The sequence below is a fragment of the Rissa tridactyla genome, chromosome 4 (assembly GCF_028500815.1).
Source record: "Rissa tridactyla isolate bRisTri1 chromosome 4, bRisTri1.patW.cur.20221130, whole genome shotgun sequence".
In the NCBI taxonomy this organism is placed as follows: Eukaryota; Metazoa; Chordata; class Aves; order Charadriiformes; family Laridae; genus Rissa; species Rissa tridactyla.
Window position 1 is genome coordinate 77140600 of NC_071469.1, and position 22502 is coordinate 77163101.

At 38.3% G+C, this 22502-nt stretch overlaps 1 protein-coding gene across 6 annotated transcripts in view; it reads right to left on the bottom strand.

Moving 5' to 3' along the window:
* Positions 1–22502, bottom strand: part of CHD9 (chromodomain helicase DNA binding protein 9) — a 94694-nt gene that overhangs the window by 50863 nt on the left and 21329 nt on the right. For 4 of the 6 annotated variants that reach the window (XM_054198043.1, XM_054198040.1, XM_054198041.1 and 1 more), the window contains exon 5: positions 2883–3220. In XM_054198043.1, the coding sequence (XP_054054018.1) occupies positions 2883–3220 (338 nt within the window). Of the gene's footprint in view, positions 1–2882; positions 3221–4087; positions 4301–4403; positions 4576–22502 lie in introns of those variants that run through there. The other 2 variants (XM_054198044.1, XM_054198045.1) reach the window with 2 other exon arrangements.

The following is a 22502-nucleotide window of genomic DNA, read 5'->3' on the forward strand; positions in this document are numbered from 1 at the left end:
CTAGAATTATAATCAGTTAGAAAAAGATTATAAATGGAACTAAGGTCTATGAAAAAATATTAAGGGTTTAAATAGATTCCTAAATATCAATGCATCTTGGTAAATAGCCAGGATATAAAAAGTGGTTCTGCAGTCCTCAGAAAAATTGTAAAGTTAATTTTAAAGAATTAAGTTTATCAGTAACCAATGCATAAAGCAAACTGGTTAAATTGTTTATCTTTTTAATCATGAGAGGACTGTTTACTGTCTTTAGGTTTTCTTTCCTGCTTAAATAGCAAGCAATGTCATATATACAACTTCGCTAATTTTTTTAATAGTTTTTCTCCTTATTGAGTAAAAAAGAAAAAAATAGTAATTTTTCCTCTTACTATTGTAAGCAGATCTCAAACCCCCTTGTTTTCAAGAGAAAACTAAAGGTTTTCATGGAATTGAGGGCCTCCCTTCCCCTCCTTGCCCAATAAAGGTATTGTTTTAACACAGAAAAATTTTCTCCCAAGATTCAGTCAGTTTGTTATATTTTAAGATAAATGAGAAAGCCAGTGTAGCAACGCACACATTTAAAACCCCTATCCTATTTTGACATAACAATAATTTCCAGGATGTGCTTAGATTCGTTAAGAAATATTGTTCTAAGAATCTAAGATAGGAAGAAATCCTTAGAAGAGTTGTTTAACTTTCTAAAACCCTTGTTAGTTATTGGATTTGATTTTGTTCTTCTCTAAATAAAACAAATTTTATTAACCACACAATTTTTTTAACCACCTTTGAAAACACAAGTGTAGCCATTCTATAGTAAATGTTCTTCTTACATAATACCAATAGTTACAATTGCATAGAAAATAGAGCCTGGTAAGATTATTTTTTAAAAAAACCGAGGCCTTCTTGTAATTACTGCTCTTCAAAACCACTGCCATATATTTTTTGATAAACAGTATTTTATGTATTTATATAAATAATATAAAGTAGTGCTAACAACATAACACACAAAACTGGATACAAAAATGAAGTATGTGGATGCCTCAAAGCATCTGATTTACATATCTCCATCAAAATACATAGAAATTCTGTAAAATCTGTAATCTGTGGCTCTAGGAGACTTTTTTTACTGCTCTGTAACAGGACCTTACTGCTAAATCTTTAGGTATGTGTCCCACATAATTAAAGCAATACCTGGCAGCATGATTAAGCTAACTGAGTGCTACTGGAGCATGAGTTGATGCCCTCACAGCTCAATGCAAAATTATGAAAAGTTGACCCATACTTAATTAAATAAGAGTCTCCACCAGTTTCAGCATACTTTGGATCAAACCCAACTATCATGGTTAAAAACATAGTTTGAGAAATGTCTACTCTGCAATTAACACGGTCTCATGAAATCTTGAAAATTGATCCTAACTGATGTGTTCAGCTAAGCATTTCATGAAGACAGAAAACTGAATGCAGAAGTATAAATCAAAGGTAAAAGTTTATTTCGCTTTTCTGATTAAAAAGAAGTAAAAATGTGGGAACTATGTACGATGATATTTTGGCAGGTTTTGTTAATTATCCAAAAGAATGAATAAAAAGCACGCTAAGAGCAATTCACATAAAGCTTCACGAAACTGACACTGGCTAAACAGCACTGTGTAAGTTTTTTGATTAGACAGACACACAAAGTATCTGTTTTATAGAAGGTAAGTAAATACAGGAACATGAAAGTGAAATCAACTTTGGAAATAGGTATCCAAAAATCCCACTTTAAGCAAGATGGAGAAAAAAAAGAAAAGGAAGCACTATACAGTGCACTAAGTATTATAAGCAGCATTCATATGCCAACCCATAACCAGAAGAGAAAGAAATTAAGACCATGAAAGTTCCGGTTAAGAATCGGGCCTGAGTTTAGAGCAGTAGCCTTTATACTACCAGACAACCTCTCAAGGAAGTTGTTTACTTTGAACATGTAAGAAAAGCACTGATCTAGAAAAAAAATTAAAATGCAGAGAAGTTGGCTTATTAAAAGAACATTCATTTCTGCTCCATATACACGAGAATATACATATGTATATGAGACATTTAAATTGGAGAGATATGCCAGTTAATATTTCTCTTACCACAAAAAGAGCACGGATATGAAAAATAAATATCAGACTGTAGCTAAGATACCCATTTCAAGTCATGATTAACATACCTAACACTGGAAATTACACACTTTCCTTGAAAAATATACAGGACAACTAGGTTAGCTCTGGAGTCAAAAGACCTGGCAACCTACTGAATCTCAGAGCATTCTCACGCGTAACGTCTTTTGAAAGCTCCTTACCCCAGGGTATCCACTCAGCCTGGCCCAGCTGAGTCTGCAACATTTTTAAGAGGGCAGATTAAATTGATTATGACGGAAGACTACAAAGTACTTAGAATACAAATTTTCCAATATGAACTTTACTTTTGATACATGCGCTATCTACAAGAATATTCACTTGCTAACAAGTTCATTAAGCTTCCAGTTTCTTCCTATGCAGTTTATCATGCAAACTTTATTGAAGATACATGCCAAAATTGATAAAGACAGCATTTATAGTATCAGATAAACTTAATTTGGAGTCGGAACTGATTACAACACTAGATGAAAGATACTCTGGTCTTGTCTATGCTTCAAAGTAAGTATAGAATAGTTTAGGATACGAACTTAAAATAATTCCTTTCAAAAGAACAGTCCTACAATGATTTTATCTAAAATGAAAACAGAGAGTTCTTGTTCCTGAATGAGAGAGTCCACACATGGACTTAATCAGGAAGAATTTTGTGTAGGCAGTGGAGAACGTTTTATTATCAGTAAGCAGTTTTCATTTTAATCAGGGATTTACAGTCTGAAGGGAAGTAAGAGGACATTTTAATCTACTTACCCAATTTTTGTTTTCTCTTTCATTTTGGATGAGGAAGCAGTTTTCGGTTTTTTGCTTTCCTTGTCCTTTGGTTTGGATTTAACTTTTCTACCCTTCTTTTCCTCTTTTCCTTCAGCTGAAACACTGGGGAAGTTTTCAGGACTCATTACTCGTGGAATGTTTCTCTCTCCTCTTTCTTTTGCTTTTGCAATCGCTTCAGATATTATGCGATTTGCCTTCTCTTGTTTACTTTCCGAGTCTGCTTTTTTCTTCTGCTTCTTTTCAGACATTGCCCTCGCCTGGGTATTCTGCAACTTAGTATATGATCCTGAACCGTCAGTCTTCTTGGAGGAAGGAGGCTGTAGCACAAGACAAAAAGTAAATAAAATCACCTTATTTTAAGAAAGTAAACATTTATTGAAAAAAAGCCCAAGTGTTTTTGATCCAGATATGCATTTGGAAAAAAAAAAAAACAAACAAACAAACTGGCAGAGACTCATGACAAAAAAAGGAATTCTGTTTATACCACAGAATGGTGTGGGTTTTGGAATAACTACATCAAATTGTGGGTTTTAAACAACCAGTTCACATACTGAAAATCCGTTAAAAAAAAAAAATCTTTATAAAATTCTCTCAGCCTTATTTCCACCTCTGTAGTTAGAGACACCGATCCTTTACCTTTACAGCATTTCCCATACACTTGACACACACCTACACCATTGCCAATAAATGTTCTCCTCATAAAATCTGAAAAAGCAAAGAACTCCCGAAGGCAACAGCATCAGTATTTCACCTTTGGTAAGATACCAGGACCACAGAGACCTTAAAGCAGACGAAAGATCTATGAGACTAACAGCGCTGAACAGAAGAGATGCTCGGACAAAATAAAGAATAAAAAATGGACAAACGATAAAACCAAAACTAAAAACCACACCGCTCTATATTCATAATAAGGTCAGAAAGCAGTATTTCTTTTATTTGGATCAACATAAGGTCTGCGCCTTAGTTAGGAGACGCAACCTGGTTTTGTTTTCAGGTTTTCAACCGCCGTTTCGCGGACACGAACCGCGCACAGCACGGACGCAGTACCGGGATCACCGGCCTCTCCGAACAGGCCAGCAGACATGTTTTCGCTTTCCTCTTCCCCCCTCCCCTCTGAGGAATGGGAAGAATTTCCTATTCCAACAGACAAAACCCCGCAGATAACGCCTGCGTTCGGCTCTCACCCGCAAACGCGCCTCTGCCCAGAGCGGGGGGAAAAGCCCCCGGGCATTTCCCCCGGCATTTCCCGGCGGGACCCGGCGCCCTTCCGCGGCTGCATCCTCCGCCGGCCGCCGCCGCCCGGGCTGGCTGCGGGCTGGCTCCGGAATGCCACCTGAGGGTGACAAATAAGCCGGCCCCAAGGAAACGGCGACGAGCTCAAGATGGCGATGCAGCCCGGCTCCCGCAGCAGCAGCCAGTAATAAGGAAGGTTATTCAATCCCATTAGCCTTTTAGCCCAAAGAACCCCTCCTCCTCCCACTCACTCCGGCTCGCACTTACCCTTCCTCTCGGCCTCTTGGCTGAAGACATTTTTGGCGTCAGACAAAGGCTCGCCCTCCGCTCTCCCCGCACCCCGGCCAGTGCTCAGGAGAAAAGCATCGAAAGAAGATTTGGCTAAATGGCCTATTTAGCGAGCCGCAGCCGGGAGATGCACATCGCGGTTCACCCTCGCCCAGCCCCGGCCCGCCGGCCCCGCCGCGGCCCGGGCCGCCCCCCGCGCCCCCGGAGCGGGCCCTCCGCCGCGGCCGGCAGCGGGCCGCCCGATCCCCACAAAGCACGGCCGGGAACGGAGGCACAAAGCATCAAAATGCATCAGCAATGAATATTAGAGATGTCGTTAAAAAACACGGGCGCCTTCTGCGGAAGTAGGCCAGCAGATGGTGCTGCCCGTTACCATTCCATTAGGCGCTGCAGTTTAACCCCCAACGGGCCGCTCTGCCCGACATGAGGCGCGGGCACTAACTCCTCCTCCTCATCCTTCTCCTCCCGCAGGTGCCCGGCGGGGACTGCCCGGCAGAGGAGCGGGGCTGTGCCTTAGACACCAATTCACGGCAATTGGCAGCGCCCTCTCTGCCGTCGGAACGGGACGGGGTGGGGGGACAGGCTGAAATCCCAGTCTGTGCCCTCACATGCATTTTGCCCTCCAATACACTGGTTTAATTAATATTTTTTTAACATTTAATTCATTACTATGAGCTAGCAACAGTGCTTGTATAGCATGTGCTCACAGAGTTCCCTACAGAAAATGGAAGAACTCCTGAACTCGATCTTACCCCGCTCCCTGCCCAGACCCTGCTGTGAACATCTCACATACACGGGGCTACATTGAGGAGGTATTCCTCCTCCTTCCAAGGTTGTTTTAAACTATTTTAAAATATCAGACAAGTTTTTAAACACCTATTGCCAACATACCAAATAAAACCAAAAAGCTACGATCAGCTGTGCTTTGAAAGGCCATTAAAAAAAACAAGCAGCTTTTGACAGCATCGCTCCATCCTAGCAATGCCCGTCATTCTCAGAATTCCGTTAAAGAAGAACGAAGAAAGATCAGGATTTGATTTCTGTTTTGCTTAATACATACTTATATTTTTATTTTGCGATACATATGTGGCTTTTCATAGAAAATTTTAAATACTGCAAGGATTTTGAGATAATGTTAAGATTAGGCCTTACACTTAATCAGAATTTTGCCTCTATTTAAGTTTCATTTCAAAACGTAGTTCACTGTCCACTGAAAATCCTAGTGCTACCAATACATTAAATGGATTATTTTCTTAACAGTACCACTTAAATTCAAAGATATTTCTGTCAACATGCAACTTAATTACAAGGACAATTAATAAATTTTAATTTTACTTTTGACAACTCTAGCCAAGATGCTTTTACGTTGTAGTTAGAGTATCTATATCAAATTGCAGTGATTCATCTTTTAGGGTTATTATTTCATAACTTATTCGAAATACTAAATAATGTACTATTTTGCATTTTGAGATCAGCTAAACAAAAAATATTCATAACGTACCCTTGATATAATTTCCGCTCTAAGCCAAATGCTGCTAAAGCCAGTATGGTTAGAGGATTTTTAGAAGAAATTGGTACATTCCTCAATTCCAGAAACAAACAAAAAATGCCTAATAATTAAGTGGGCAATACAGAAATGGTGGCTTTTTCATAATTCTTTTGCAATAATCTTCATAGATATTGTATTACTTCTAAAAACAAAGTTTCTTACGCTACATTTCCTCAGAGCTCAAGGCTGCTTCCCAAGTTATTCCTCCACAACTTTTACTACTTTCTTACCGTAAAATTGTGAATGTGCTGGATGAGGCTACCATATGTTTTAATTCCTCAGGCTGACCCCTCTGCTTCTGCACAAACGGTAAGCTATGTGTTAGAGAACTGAGAATGTTGTGTTTTTTTTTTCATTTTGCTATGACATTTCTAACCATATGGAAATGACATTCATGAAGCTGCAGGAAGGCACCAGCCAGCCATTCTAAGCTAAATAAAGCCGTAATGAAACCTTCATCAAGGAAGTCACCATTGTCACAAAACCCAAAACTGGAAAGCAACACAAGAGTTTTGAGATAGAAGAACCAGAAACATGCTTGCACCAGAAGACAATACCTGCATGCACTTAGCAACTAACGCAACAAAAATAATCTTATTCAGCAAAGGTCTTTTATTCTGATAATCGCTTCATGCTTCCAAACAAGGTGTGTCTATAAATAGTTAAACAGTTATAAATCATCATGCACACTGAAAACAATTTCAAAAGCTACATAGCATCTACAACAAAAAGGACAAAGCGTTTTGCCAAGCCAAAAATAACCCTCCACCTTACTGAGAGGGGACGCAGATCAAATACCCTAAAGGAGCACACCCTTTCACCCAGGGCTTACAAACGTAGTCCCATCCAGCAGCATTAAGACACTAAGACTCTTAACCGACGAACATACAGGAGAAGGTGGAAAGGCAGACCCTGAGGCAGCCACGTACTTAAAACCCGAAGATTTTATTTGGAAAAACCTGTTTTTGCTTTTCATGGTTGCAAAGATAATCATCCAAATAGAACCAAAGGTAAACCAACACACTGCTGGCTGAGTCTGCAGAGAGCGCGCTGCAGGGTACCCGCTGCTGCCAACAGCTCTGCCCAGCAGCAGCCCAGGGTGATCAACAAGCCTGCTGTCGGTTCCCCGCTGCTCCCCGCACTCCCGCGGGCAGTGGGGAAACTGGCAGGAATCATGTCAATCCCATGCTACTGCCGCTGCCTGCGAGAGACACTAACAGCAGCAGGTACAGGCCGTAAGCCCTAACCTGAAGGGCTAGCCCTAAAAACTGCTAGGGTGGAACAGAGAAGACAACCGCTGTAGATGTCCCCACCTATGCCCTGATTCACAGCAGCCAGGGGAGCACCTTCTTGGCAGTATTCAAAAGAATCTGACATGCTGCCTTGCAGGAGTAGAAGGTACACTACACGTCTGAATGATATCTTAATTAAACTCATGTAAAAGCAATCAAGTTACTAGACGATATTGAGAGACAGAATCATGACAGCAGTCTTTCCAGGAGCTAGCAGTGCTCTGCTGACCGGGCTTTTCATAGGAAGGCATTTCTCCAACATTTTGTTGTGCGTTGCGTAAGACACACATTTGAAGACCTTCCCTGGCATAGCAGTACTTCCCACAGCAAGGACAAATCACTGCCTCAATGCCTACAGACATTGGGTTTTTCCCCTTGAAAGCCTCAGTCCTTCAAGGGGACAGTCTCTTCACATTCTCTGCATATCACTACGAAGTCCCAAGAAGAAAGTAAATTTAACATAGAAAAAAGGTCTATCTCCTAGAAAACCCTCCCAAATCCTGCCTTATCTGTTCCACGAGTAAAACATTGCTTGTTACTGTAAGAACAGCTTTCTTACAGTAGGTATGGCCATTCATGGTAGAGGAGTATTACTTTCTATTTTGTGTGTGCACAGACTGTTTAAGCCTAAATATCTCTCCTGAGTTGCATCCATTCTTGACATACTCTAACGACTGGTAATGTCTTTCCCTGGAATTTTAATGAGTCACACATTCCTGATTTAATGATATGAAGCACTTTTTTTTTTTTTTAAATAATGATTTTCGCTTGTGGATTTACTCACCCAGACACTACCTACTACTAAGAACTAAATTATGACCCTAACTAGTGTAACAATAGAAAGCTAAGCTTTACATTTGCAATGCCCTGAATGATTGTTTTACATCTACTGGTAGCAGACCACAGCTGCAGGAAGACACACATCCTAGATGCCACATGCCTCCAGAGAGTAACAAGTTCTTGCTGGTCTACCGGGTCCTTAGGAAAAATCAAGATGACCTTGACGTCAACTGCACTGAAAGCAGCTAAAATTAGCCACCTGGAAACCTGATCTCCATGCATTACCACATCAGCTTTGTCCGTGTTTATTCCTTAACAAGGAATCCCTTTGTGCACGTCAAGTCACCAAAATAGTATCAATATCACAACCGTAATACAAACAAATGAATTGCATAACTAATGATAACCAATAGTTCGGGGGGGTTTTTGGTCCAAATTAGCTTCTTGGTTTTTTCACATTATAATTGCATCAAAATTTGAAAACTGCAGTGGTTTTTAAGCTGCTACAGTGAAAAATCTTGAAGAATAGCCCTTCATCATTTCAATTATAAAACTGTGTTTAGCAATGCAACTTTGGAAAAAAATGCATGAACTCAGTGACTTCTGAATTCTATTCTAGCACTCTGAACTTTTTTCTTGCAGAATAGCCTGCATAAATAACTCTTCTAGGGATTTCTTTTTAATGGTCATTTAGAATCAAAAAGTTTATCTATTAATAAAAAAAGATACAAGCTCACACCCTTGACTGAGTCAATCTGTAGAAGATTCATTACAATATTACTGTGTGTCACCCCAGATGCATGCAGAAAGGACTCTCCTTTGCTGAATGGCAATCCCAGCAAAGGAAGTGGTTTTCTTGAGATGACACACTGAAATAACACTTCCATGATCAATCACGCTACTGCTGCACAACTGATGGGAAGACCTAAACATGCAACAGGGTTTCTTTTCTCCAAAATAGTGCCTTTATCTTCCCCCCCTTCAGAGTTCCTTCTGAATTGCTTTTTATTTTCTTGTTCAACAGTTGCCCCACATCATCTATTGGAATCACTCTACAAAGCCAAGAGCACTGGCAAATGAAGATCCATGGGGTTCTACGTTTTTTCCGTTCTCTTTGGTGCATATATGGAACTATTAAGAGAGCCAATGAAGCATTCCAGACTGTGGATCTCTCAATATGCTGATAATACTCTTCCCTCTTTTTCTTGCTTATTATCATTGCTAATGAATGTCTTGGTGTTTAAGGGATACAGAATCTCAGGACATACATATGTGAAACCTAACCCAAATGAAAATAGACATGTTACAGATAGATTAAAAAAAAAGGTAAAAGATACAGGGGAAAAAAACCCCACTACCTTTTCTGTATTCCATATTTGTTATCTGTAATGTCGATAAATAAATCGCTACCAACTACAGCAGTGTGGCCGGGCAATAGCTTTTATCTGTATAATGGTTATTTCAGAATGCAAATTTGGTTACTGTGACTTGTACCTCACAACGCATTTATCGCCGAGCTTATGACCAAATTTTACATTTACGTTGAAATGAAAACATTATTGTAAAGATCAGCAACCTTCAACTAGTCATGTTTCCAAGACGAAACAAGCACCTGCTTTGCAGGTCACACGCTCTCTGCGTAGGGTGTTGTTTCTCATCTAAATGGTGCAGAACCCAGTAATATGTATCACTAATCAAGTTTCACCCCTTCTATAGCTAAGACATCGTAGTTGTGATTAGTAGCAGCTTCTTAACCAGTAAGCCCCTGATTTGCCATATCATTAATTGGGAGAAAATCAAGCCACTGCCCAATGTAAGCAGAGGCTGCTAACCTGGGTGTGCTGCGAAGGCAGCATCAGATGTGAGAGAATGAGTCTACAGCACACATGAGCTTCCATTTGGAAGATTTTGGAGACAGTTTTTTGGGGCTTAGTGCCAAATATAGTTAGACTGTTTTTCCTGAATATTTAGTAGTGGTATAAAAACTGTGTGCAACTTTCACTATAATTCTTAAAGGAGGTACTATGTAATGGAGCATATTAAATTGCCAGGAAATGAAAGAAATTGAGAACTTCGTCCTGCTTGCTCTGCCAAGCTACAGCATTGGATGCGTGTCAGTTTTCAGTGGCTTGGTGTTCTGTGCCCATCGTGTTCCCTGTAATGGTGAACACAGCTATCTGGCAAATGGCGTACAATACCAATAAAACCTACTCCCTCAGCCAAATCCCTCAGGTGCTGTTTTTCACAGGCAGCACTGGTAACACTGAGTCCTTGTATTGATCCAAGCCTGATTCAGTGCCTATCTTTTGTTCCAGCCACGGGGTGGGATCCCCACTGGAAGTACTGCTAGACTTAACAGAAGAAAACTGTGGGCTCCGATATATCAAAAAATGTAATGATGATATTCAAGTCCACTGGCATTGTGGATGTACAATAGATTCGAATTACTAGGCTCAGACCAACCTCAGAGTCATGCCATACCTCTACAGATTTTCTAAAGCCTTTAATACCTACTCTAAGGGCCAAAATGTTTTAGCAAAAAGGCTCTACCACTGTTTCTTGCACTCTTGACCAATCTTACCTTACAATTTTCACAATTATTTGACTCCTTAAAAGAAGAGCTGACTTAACTCAATACTCTATAAAAGGAAAGTCAGGTTTCAGTTCACTGTTTGAAACAAGTCCTGTGCAAGCATCTGGAAATAAATCTGTAAGATACCTTGCCAAATACTTATGGGCAAGAAAATAACACAGATCTTTCCGATTTAAAAAGACTCATCTTTAGAGTTCAAAACTCCCAGATAAAGCCCTACAAATATATCGATCCACGGAAATCTCACATCATCAAAGACATTCTTAGAAGGTACAGGTAACAGTTGGCCTCTTCTGGAACACACCCCTGATTTTACAATAGGAAACCTTTGATTTTACAGGTAAAGCCAGGTAGCATCTATAAGCAGGGAGTGGAATGCTGCAAAAGAGAACAGCCCTCCCCAACGTTTTTTAGTGACTTTTTATACTCCAGAAAAATATAACATCAACTGAAACGGCACTAATTGCTAGCCTTCTGTCACCAAACAAATGCTGGTTAAAGTAATCTCTCACACCAGTAAGTGGTGCTTCAAGAACCCGCTGAGCAACGGTACTGGGAGAAAATCAGAATAAGCTGTTGTTCTTTTCTGTAGGAAACCTTGCATTCCCTCAAAAGATTAAATTCAGTTTATTTTTGCATTATATTTTAAATCCAAAGTAAAGGGACTCCATGAACAGATATTAAATGTAAATACAAAGTGCAGTGAGGGATGCTAAAAATAATTATTACACTACTTAAAGATCCAAGCTTTTCTTTAGACCAAACTACCGAAACATGTCTTTTTCTAATGTCTCTCCGATTTCAAAAAGGAAGAAAGCTTTTATTAAACTCGTGTTCTTCTTTCAAAAAAATAATACAATAAGAAGACACTTTATTTCCTAACTTTAAGATCGATAAAGGGAAAACAAAACCACCTCACAAAATGGAAGCAAACAACAGGAAGTCCCTAAATGACTTTTGGCTGGATTAAGTTTGGGTTTTGCTCACCCTCTCCCCAAGGTAAACCCTCGTTTCAGACAATTTTCCTGGGGTTATTTTTTGAAGCTTTGGAAAAGAGAGAAACAATACACAAATATTTATTATAAAACTGCAAGAACAAGCACAACCAAAAAAATTCATACACACAGAAAAAATTAATTATTCTGTAACAGAATGATTCATTGTTCCATCTTTCCAGTTTGCAAATATCAGGTATCTTGAAAATATAACATATAGCAACAAAATGTACCAAGTATAAGTTTACCGTGGGCAAGATTTTCTAGTCCTCCTGCTGAGTCTGCTGAATTTTTAAAAAGCAGATGTAGCAGCAATATGAATAAAGAGGGCAGACAAATGCCAGTATCAGTATTGTGGCCCACGTCATCGCTCTTCAGCTGTCTATGGAGCTCTCAATGGTAAAGCAGCAAAAAGTTCCGCAGACACCCGCGGAGCTCTTCCTAATCCTCCTCAATCGAAACCATCTTTACTAAACCAACTAAAACCCACGCCAGTCTAGCAAACGCCACACATTTTGAAATTTAAAATAGCAGTGCAAAGTAGTAGCCCATTTTTCCCCCCAACTGGATGCTTCATCACTGAATGCATCAGACATCTTCATGCAGTTCTCATGTTCAAGATTAACTACCTAAGGATAACATGACACGGAGCTAACTTTGTTCACTACAACTGCATCAAACCTCACTGTCTGTCCCAAGGAAACAGATCATTAATGCCTTCACCTGACTGACCTCTTTCCCAAGCTGCTTGATCTAAAACAAAGTAGTAAGATACACTAAATGCCCCTCCACCCGCTAAGTGACCCAACAGTTGTCCCTTAGAGCAAAGAACACTTTTGTCCCTTATTATGAAGCCAGACTTTGATAATCATATATTCTTTGACTAAAGACTCACAAGAATGATTTAGCTTCAAAATATTCAGGTAGGTTGTTTTTCAGCTCTCAACGCACACTAAACTACAAGTGACAGCTGTTCAATTTTTACGCAGCTTGCCTTTATGAAAACAAGGCTATACAACCATGCCATACAAGTTTGTGCATTTACACTTCCAAGCTTGTAGTGATTTCTAACCCATTGATCAAATTTAGGCAAATTAGAAGAACAGAAAATCTCAGAGATGTCCCTACCACTTACATGAAGCAGAGAGACAGGTAAAAGAGATGTCTTACTGAGGGAAATGAAATGTGAGCTCAGTCCTTCTTGGACCTCTGAGAATCCACATAAGACATTACAGCTAGAGCAACCACAAGCTGCAAAATCCAACCCTTTGACTCCACATAATCTACTCATTCTTGCTTTTCTCCCTACTTCCATATAGATTCTTGTCTGATGAAAGAAAACTTGTACAAAAGTTCTGGTAACGCAATGCTAAATGGGCCTTCCTGGCACCCACCTCCTCTTCCCCTTCCCTGAAGGGATTCAAATGCACCTGACCCGAAGACCTGTGGAAATGCTACAGGGACTCAGATTTCTTCAGAAGATATTTTGACTAAGTGGCAAAAATATCAGTCTTATACACCTCTTGTTATTCTTGTTTTAAATTCATGCTTGGTAGTATCTAACATTGCCTTCTAACTTGTGGTTTTTTTCCTTCCTACCTATGCATCTGAGCCTCTTAAATGTGCACCTATCGAGAGGACTCCCATGGCAAATTACTGCATTATATAGATTAAGAAACAGCTGAATAAATACTTTAAAAAAGGCAAATGCTGTGGAGTGTACTTGTCCACTTATGACAATATTCAAATTGTTGTTCCTCTGTTGAATTAGTAGTTTGTCTACACATAAGATCATGCTCTAGTGTTAAATTATGATTGAAAATGAACTTTTCAATGTATAAATTAAAATGTATTGATCTTGAAGTTTTGAGGAAATTGCATATTTCCAGAAATGCACGATTTATCACTCTTCCAAAAAGGTTAGTACAGGAAATTTAAAATTTAAGATAACGTATCCTGAAAAGATTCCACTTACTTCCATTCTGATTACTCAAGCCTGTTTCAATTCTCTATGCAGAATAAAAACAAAAGAAAAAAAAAAGAAGGCTGCTGTAACAGTTTATATTTCCAACCATCAATTTCAGAAACTACTGCTTACTTTCTACACCTTTTTTTTTAATTTGATATTCTAAAGTTCCTGTCCTGAAAAGAAGACAAATTCACAAGTTTGGTTGTCTGAAGTCACTAAGACAATTCACACACTCAGGTTTAAATGCAGAAAAAAGTCTTGCAATATGATGGTCAAAGTACAACTTCTGAAACATAATCTTTTTTACTGACACAAAGGCAGTTAGTCTCTACTGGGAAAGATTCTTTCAGAAACTGCCTATCTGGAAAGGAACAAGATCTATAATAACACAGCAGCTCGCTTTAAGGCCGTGTGAGTCACAAAAGGAAGTTAAGCATTAGCACTTTTCCAGAACTGCAAGCGTGATCAAAAAACAAAACAAGGGGCCAAATAAAATCCAAGCTTGTATTTGCTTGGAAATACAGAACGTCAGAATTCTGTCATCAGAGTGCTATGAATTATAATTGCAAATCTGTAACAAAAAAAGGTGAAAACACACTTGAAATGAAACACACTCCATCCACAAAGTTAGACAAAAGAAAGAAATGCTGCACACACAATATATTGAACTTTTAAAGTTTTTTATAACAGCTCATGAACTCACACTAATTCACTGGGACTCTGTTGCTAACTTCAGCTTAGTACACAGATATCAAGTGAAACTATCAAGCAGATGCAGCCTAGCGTAATCTAACTTTGAGGCACACCAGCTATGAACAAGATACCCAACCTGTATATACAGCAGAATGACTGACCGAAAGCATCCAAGTCATCCAGATAGCAAAGTAATGATATTTATGTCGATGAGCCGGTACCAAAATAAATACAAACTGCAATGCAGACTGTGAAACAAATGCTGTGAAGACGGAAGACACAATTGTGTTTGACCATGACAACAATATGCAGGTGAAAATACACTGTATCTATCATTTGCATGTATAAAATTACCTCACATTAAAAACTGGAAGGGGGGTAAAAAGAGGTGCACAAACTCAACCTAAATAAATTAAAATTTTAAAAGCTACATTTTGCTCTACATTACTAGATAGTCTCTCATACTGAGGAACACCTAAAAACTGACAGGTGTGCAGCTTTTTCACCTGTGACTGGAAATGCAGGTTTGAGCTCACTGGGAAATCTCAAGATACAGGACAACCTTTTCAACACAGTAGATACAGATAGAAGATTCTAAATAAAGGTTTTATTTTATACGTTGCACAAAGCTTTAAATTGTACATAGCAGATGAAATTTTTACTTTATTTTTAAGGAGAAAAGCACATTTGAGTAACCTATACATGCCATACAAACTAGAGGGCATGAAGTTGAGTGTGTTGAGATAGGTTTTACCCAACCTCTTCACTACACACCCAACAATTTAAATAACATAGGCACCATTCAGATTTACAGTCTTCAGTGAATTTCCATATTACTGTAAAAGCATTCAGGTTTTAGCTACTGTTTTCTTTTCAAGAAAATCAAGTAAGCAAGTAATTTTATTTACCTTTAGACAGAAACCATGATTTATACAAGACAACAAAATCCTTACCAATGCCAATTTTAACACAGAACAACAAAGAACTGGCTGCAAGTGTGCAGAACAGAAAACAAAATTACAAAAAACTCCAAATTAAACTGAAAAAAGAGCTTTCCTCTTTCCATTTTCCCATGTTGCTACCTGCCCACTCATGTTCTAAATGGCCACTATATTTGTGTGCCATCAGAGTAATTTTCTCGCGTTTTTCATTACCAATCAGAGGGGAAGACCAGAAGACAAAAACGCACCCAAACTACCTCCGAAAAGAACAACGCACAAGGAGCTTTTTATCCACCTTAATCCAAATGCCCAAGACCAGCTTCAGCATGCCTATCCCTAGCACGCTAAGGAACCAGCCCAGCATACGTCTCTTACCGAGCAAGAAAAAGCAACGGAACCTTAACAGTAGCTGGTTCTTGTCAAAACTTCATTTCAGCTAAAGTGTTCCTTCTACACCTCTCATGGGAGCAGCCTTGTAAGAAAACATTTTTCTAATTGAAAACAACCCTCCTTTCATCCTCATGAAGCTTACTCCTGCCACTATTTCCTTCCACTCTCCGCCTCGAAACCTCTCCATTTGTTTTTTGTCCCAGAGTCAGACGTCATTACAGTGGCGAAGGGCTGTGAACTGCAGAACCCTCTGCGCTCTAATTTTTATACTCTTCTGCTGCTTAAAGGAGTCACTCACCCTACTGAAGCGATGAAAGCCAAGGGCAAGTAGGCAAGAACTATGCAGAACTAGCAGGGACCTGCCCACCTTTTGTCTCAACGCCTCACTTCTGCAATTACCTACAGAAAGGAAAGCTGGGCTAGCTCAGAGAAACCACCATAGATCAAACAAAGCACAAAGCCAGATTCTCTTCCACAACATGTTTTAACAGCAGAATTTACTAAACTCTACTCAAATTTTGTAGTACGTTGAATCCAAAGGTAAAATAAGATGTGCTGTAAGCACATAAGAAGTGCTGTAAGCAATCATTCTCTTGGTCAGTACCAGGAAAGGATTCTATGATAATATCAGCAACCTCCTTTTTAAATCTTTTTAGTTTTTAAAAAAACCTATGCATTTTCACTGATCATTCACCGCAGAACAATGAAGTAGTGTGAAAGATGACAGACACGAAAAAAGATATGATTTGATTCTGTATTAATAGGGAAATACTGATCATGAGCTATTTTTAAACAGATTTCATATCCAGAAAGGCTAGCACGTAAGATCTCTGTTTAAAATAATTTTATCCACTAGAAGCAGTTAAGGTTAAAAGTTTACTCAATCTCTGAACGTGGCTTTTTTTGTAGCATTCCTCAATACCTAACAGAGTAACCAAAATATTTCCAATTTTTGTAATTTCAGTGAGACAAAAAAAAAAAAATCAGCTCTTAACATACATTAAAATTTACTGACAAAAATTGGGAAAAGTAATTTATTTTTAACATTAACAGCTAGGGAGTCACTAATATCATTAAAACCACTAATGACTGCACAGCGTATTTCCATTTAAAGGGGGGGCATACTACTTCCACTACAGTTTAAACCAACTTAAATATTTTGGTGTCGGCTTCAATGACACAGCTTTCTGCGCCAGAATCTCCAATATAAAAAGAGTACTTTAGTGTATCTGCAAGCCTGATGAAACCACTCCTGTTGACTCTAGTTTTCTCAATCAAATATTCCTGAACAAAATCCTCCCTCCGGCTGAGGAGGAAAACTAGATGCCTACAGAAAAGGAATTTATGAAGGAGACAGTGGTTTGAAAATAGAGATCACAAGTCAGAGGACACTACTGGGGACCAACAGGATTCAATTTCAGGCAAAGGGAAAAACCCCAAAGCAAAAAAACCCAAAACTTTTTTCCCCAGAAGTCCCCTAAAATAATTTCTGGAAAAAGAACATAGCATCCAAGAGCCTCACACGGATAACCGTTAAAAAAAAATAACAACCAACAAAACAGCAGGAAGCATGAACTTTTGGTAGGGATCAAACAGAAAATATTCCAAGACGGGTCTCTAGAAACAAAAGCATAGCAATAATTTTTATCTCAACTGAATCTGGCTATTAGCAGAAGAGGCAGGACTAGACCCAGCGTAAAGCTCAAAACAAGAGAAATTCTTATCAATTTTAATGGAGTTAAAGTCAACAGAAGCTGCTATCTGCATAGAGCAGAACAACAGCCTGGTTAGAGATGGCACTGTGCTGCCAAGGACATCCTCAAGCACAGCCACGAGCACGAGCTCCTTCATAGCTCTGTCCCCAACGAGCAAGGCAGGGTCACCACTTCTGAAAATCTCCTGAAATCAGTCAAAGCCTGTACACATTTGCAATTAACTATATTAAGCCAAAAAGCACACGGGGCTGGCACCATAAAACATGCCTCTTGTGTAGTATCTGGAGTTGATCAGATTTCATACCACCACATGATGGCAGGTCAAAGAATCCTCCATAGGATGATATAAATAGGAGCGACAACACAGACACATCAAAATAAATTTGCCTAATCTTTCTAAAAAAATTGTTCTTACTAAACTTAAAGACCATAAGACACATGACTTATTGTCACTTGTATGTTCCTTAAATGAATTTACCTGCCTTCCCTGTGACAGCCTGTGGTCTGTAACAGCTGGTTGCTGCTTTTAAGACTTAGAACAACCAAAGTTCCTGCTAAAACAAAATTTACACATCAAGCTGAGCCATACCTGGGCCTCATGAGCAGCTGCTACAAAGATTTAGCAAAGAAGAAAAATAATCCAAATGTACTGCATCTTCTAGCTCTATTTCTTATCCTTCTGAAGTATAAAAACAGGTACTGTAAGCCATAGTATGCTGCAAGTCATGAAAGCTATGTTTTTCTAAGTTTGCTTAAAACACTATTAAAGAACTCTCCTACATGTGCGGTACTCAGATGGTACAGTGAAACAATTGTTTTTAAGATTCCTCTTAAGATTATTTTAAAAGCCTACCAGTCAGAAGTCTCTGAAACAATGTTTCAAACTATAAGAAACAAAATGCTCAGAACCAAAATATTTGCAATGTCTTCTGTAACACTAAGATCAAATTCTCTTTTCTTTCCAACATAAAAACCAAAACTAAATTGTGAAATCATGAATACCTCTTAAAAGAGGCCTTCCTATCAATCTACGAAACTAGTTCTGGTTTGCAATTCAATATGCTATTGAATAGCATTATGCGCACATAGACGATATGCTGCTAACATTGAAATTACCTTCAAATGCAGACTTACTCCTGAAAAGGCAGATGTAAAAGATGGGAACATTTTCCTAAGATATAAATTAAAATGCTAACCTTTACAGTAAGACATCAAGGGAGCAAAAAACCCAAGTAAGTGCAAACACAAGCCAAATAACCCACACAAAAGAAAACCTGCCACATTTATAAAAGAAAAATCAATCTCTACTACAAATTATACAACTTTCAAAAACCTAAGACTTGTCAACTGCTTCTAGCCTAAAGCTACACTCCTAGATTAATTTATAAAAATTATTCAAATCAACATAAGAGTTCTCAGTCTCATCACCCTAGAAATCCACTCACTTGTATTTATTAGCCTTAAGAGTTCCCAAATTCAATCCATTCAACACCTGAAGACAGACACTGCCTTGGAAATCCATGTAAGCAGGAACTTGTGTATATGTTTTAAACTGATAACGCACAAAGGAAACAATAGCTCTCCAGATGCAGGAGGCTATTGCATTGACAAAGTGCAAGGAATTATTTTGTTCTTTTTATATATTTAGAATTAATATAACAGCTAAAACAAATTGTAAAACCTGAGTGCACAAAGCACACAGACATCCGGACAAAAGCCAGGTGAATTCCAAATGTACTTCAGATTCTTTGGCTTCCAAACCACTCTACTGGTTAACATCTTTACAAGTTCTGCTGCTCTCTCAGTAATAACACTTCACTAACACTTTATAAAGTGTTGATTTTCTACAAAATGTCTCAAGATGAAGTGCTGCTCTGGAAGTTTTAGAGGCAATGGTATGTCTGAAGCCACTTAAAAATTCTGATTTTGGGTAACAGCGTTAGAGAAAGCAGATAGTGGTTACCTGTGCCAGTGGATGGTCCCACCAGGAGCCCACTTGCACCCCCTTTGCATTTGACGCTGCAGTTCCATGTACCATTATTTTGCCTCTACTGCAGAAAATGGTGCTTCCCACCCCTTCCTTTCTCCTCACCACTGTTTCTATGGCACACAATTCTGTACAACTAAGATGAGAACTCAATCAGGAACTTCCATTCCTGAAAAAACACCCTGACATAAAAAGTTTCTCTGCACCTGAAGGTATTTCCCAGTTCAGTTTATAGTACAAATAGCTGCATTTGACACACGACGAAGTGGAAGAATAGGAGCTTTTTTCCATAAACTTTTTTCCCTTAAACTAATTATACTTTAGGCATACACTGAACTACAGTTTTAAGAGTCTATAGTATGGGTTGCTGTCTTTAGGAGACAATTTAAGATAGGTTTTGTTTTCTGTTTTCTCTATAATTAGGTACCACTTCTTCCAGGCACTAAGCTTGCACAATTCTATCAGTACACTCACATTACAGAATTGCTTTACACTTCTTCAGTGTTAACAAGACATCTGCTTGCAAATAATCATTTAGATTATTCAATCACACTTATTCTGCAACATAATTAAAAAAATAAGATCTATTTTACTTATTTTTGTCAACTAATCTCGCCTTGATATCTGTAGGATTACTCCTGTAAGTTGACCTAGCCAGAAGCTTCCTTCCTATGCTTGCCATCTGTTAACTACTTTTTACAAAAATGCTTCTCTTTTGGCAGATTTTAAAGACAATTATTGCAGTCATTTAATGAGTGTGCAATTATCTTCGGAAAAATGATATTCTTAAATTATAACCATCGTTACAACAGCAAGTACTTCATTTTAAGGAGGAAACACACACAAAGAATTGGACAGCCTAATTATTTGACAAGTGACAAAGGTTGAGGGAGACTTAAGAAAAACATCAGTGATAGCAAGAAAGATTCAAAAAGAGAAGAATGACGAAACAATGTAACTCCACCCAACAGAGATGGTAATTACTAACAAACTCATAAAGCCTTTAGAACAGTAAAGCAGATACTCTAGCGCATTTTTGCTGTTCTTAGAAAGTTCAACAATTTTTGTCTCTCCCTTACTATACAGCTGCATTTTGAAAGGAGAAACAAGGCAAATGAAAAACGGAGAAATTAAAAATTATAATAGAAATTCATCAGTAAATGCGTTACCAACTGATCTCACAAACACGTACTTCCTTTCCCTAACCTATGCAATTTGTTATTTTTAAAAGAAATAAAAGGTATAAAAAGCTTATATGAAAGTTAGATAAAATGTATACAAAAGGGAATGCTTCATACACATTCAACTATAAATAAAGCTATCAAAATATCGCTATCTTCAATGAATGCATCGTTGGCAAAAAGCCACAGATTAGTAATGAAAACATACTATATACAGCTAGAGTTTAAAAGACTTAGTTCATTGCAGGAACTGTGCTACTCAGGCTCAGAGATGTTGCCCTGCTCTTCTCGTTAACTCTGCATTTGACTCAGCCTCACCACTTTCACTCCCCACTATTTGTGCGGGCCTTTTGGAAAATAATAAGAAAGCAAGCAAAAAAGCTGGAAAATACGGTACAAAGAAGGTCAGTGGAGGGATTACTTTCATTACTTGGACATACACGATAAACCTGTTAGGTGCTGGGAGATGACAACTGAATTCTGCTGCCTCACTGTGGTAGAGAATTTATTAAGCTCCTACAAGGAAGGTGAAAATTGTTCTTTAAGCACAGAAAATTAAAACCAGAACATACAACTCCTAGAAATGTTTAAAAGGAACATTCAGACAAAGATTTATATTTGTTAATATGCCACCTATAAAATTAACCATAATTAAAAGAACAGCAGTATAAATACAGTAGATATGCTGAACGGGAGCTATACGGGAGCTATACCAGCATTATTAAGCATTTTCGGAAAAAGAACAGGGTTTTAAGGCTCTTTTGGTTTGGAGGTTGGTTTTTTGGAGGGTGTCAGGTTTTTTTTACATTTCAGGATTACAAGATACCATTTTTAATGCTCTACCCCCAAACACAAATGCTTACTGAACAGACATCTAGATTTCAGTTTTCAGATGATGCAAAGTAGGGTAAATTTTAAGACATATTTTATTACGCTCAGTCCCACTGAAAACTGCCATCCACAGCTTCACAAGCAATATATATAACAGTATCATAATTTTACAATCTTGTATTTTACCAACGCTTAGGAGCCATATCCTATACACTTACTATGTAAAATAGCCAATCTTTTCTACAAAGAACTTATATACAGTGTGACAAAGAATTTATACATAGTGTGATCAGTTCATTACTTTAAAATATTTCTCATTACAGGCTCCCTTAAAATTAAACTATACAGAACGCAAGAAATACACTCTGACAAATAACTTATATTCCTGACTTTTATACGTTTTCCGTATCTACCAAGTAATTGTCTTCTTGTACCTACCATAACTAGCCAAGAAAACACATCACTGCTTAGCATGTATTTCTGTCATAAAAAAATGGTTTACAAGTAGAATAATCCAAGGGATAGTTGTCAATTTAGAGTTGTCTACAGTCAATTTAGAGTTGATACAAGAGGGAGGCACCTGCGAACAGAGGGAGAGGTGAAAGGCCTGTGACTATGCAGGACATGCATCTCAACAGCACATAAGCCTGAACTTTGACCAGATGAAACTTATTTCCATCTCTGATGACACGCTCATCTATGAGGTTAGGGCATTCTGATTTATAGACATGTCCTAGGGTACGACCCCAACCAAGCAATCATCTACAATGACCAGGCTTTCTTTGCTAAACTTTCAACAAGGGCAAGACAAATTCACTCCAAAACTACAGTGTCCTCTGTTGCTATAAAACAAGTGGTAGGAAAGCTCGTGCTTGCAAGCACAAAAGCACTTGCAGCAAGATACTGGAATTAATGAATATACTGAATTATCAAGTTAGGTGTCAGACTTTTAGTCACAAAAAGGAAAAAAGATTCACCTGATTTAAGAACTAAAAGTACCACCTTGTCCTATAGCACTTAAGATTATTAATAGAATATTATTGTCCTGTTTAATTTCAATTATTGTGCATTCATGTATGTAGCCAGAAGACATTAAAACCGTTATTACAAAATAACATGTACAGTGAGATGGTTGTAAACTTCTCTTAAGACAGTTTATACT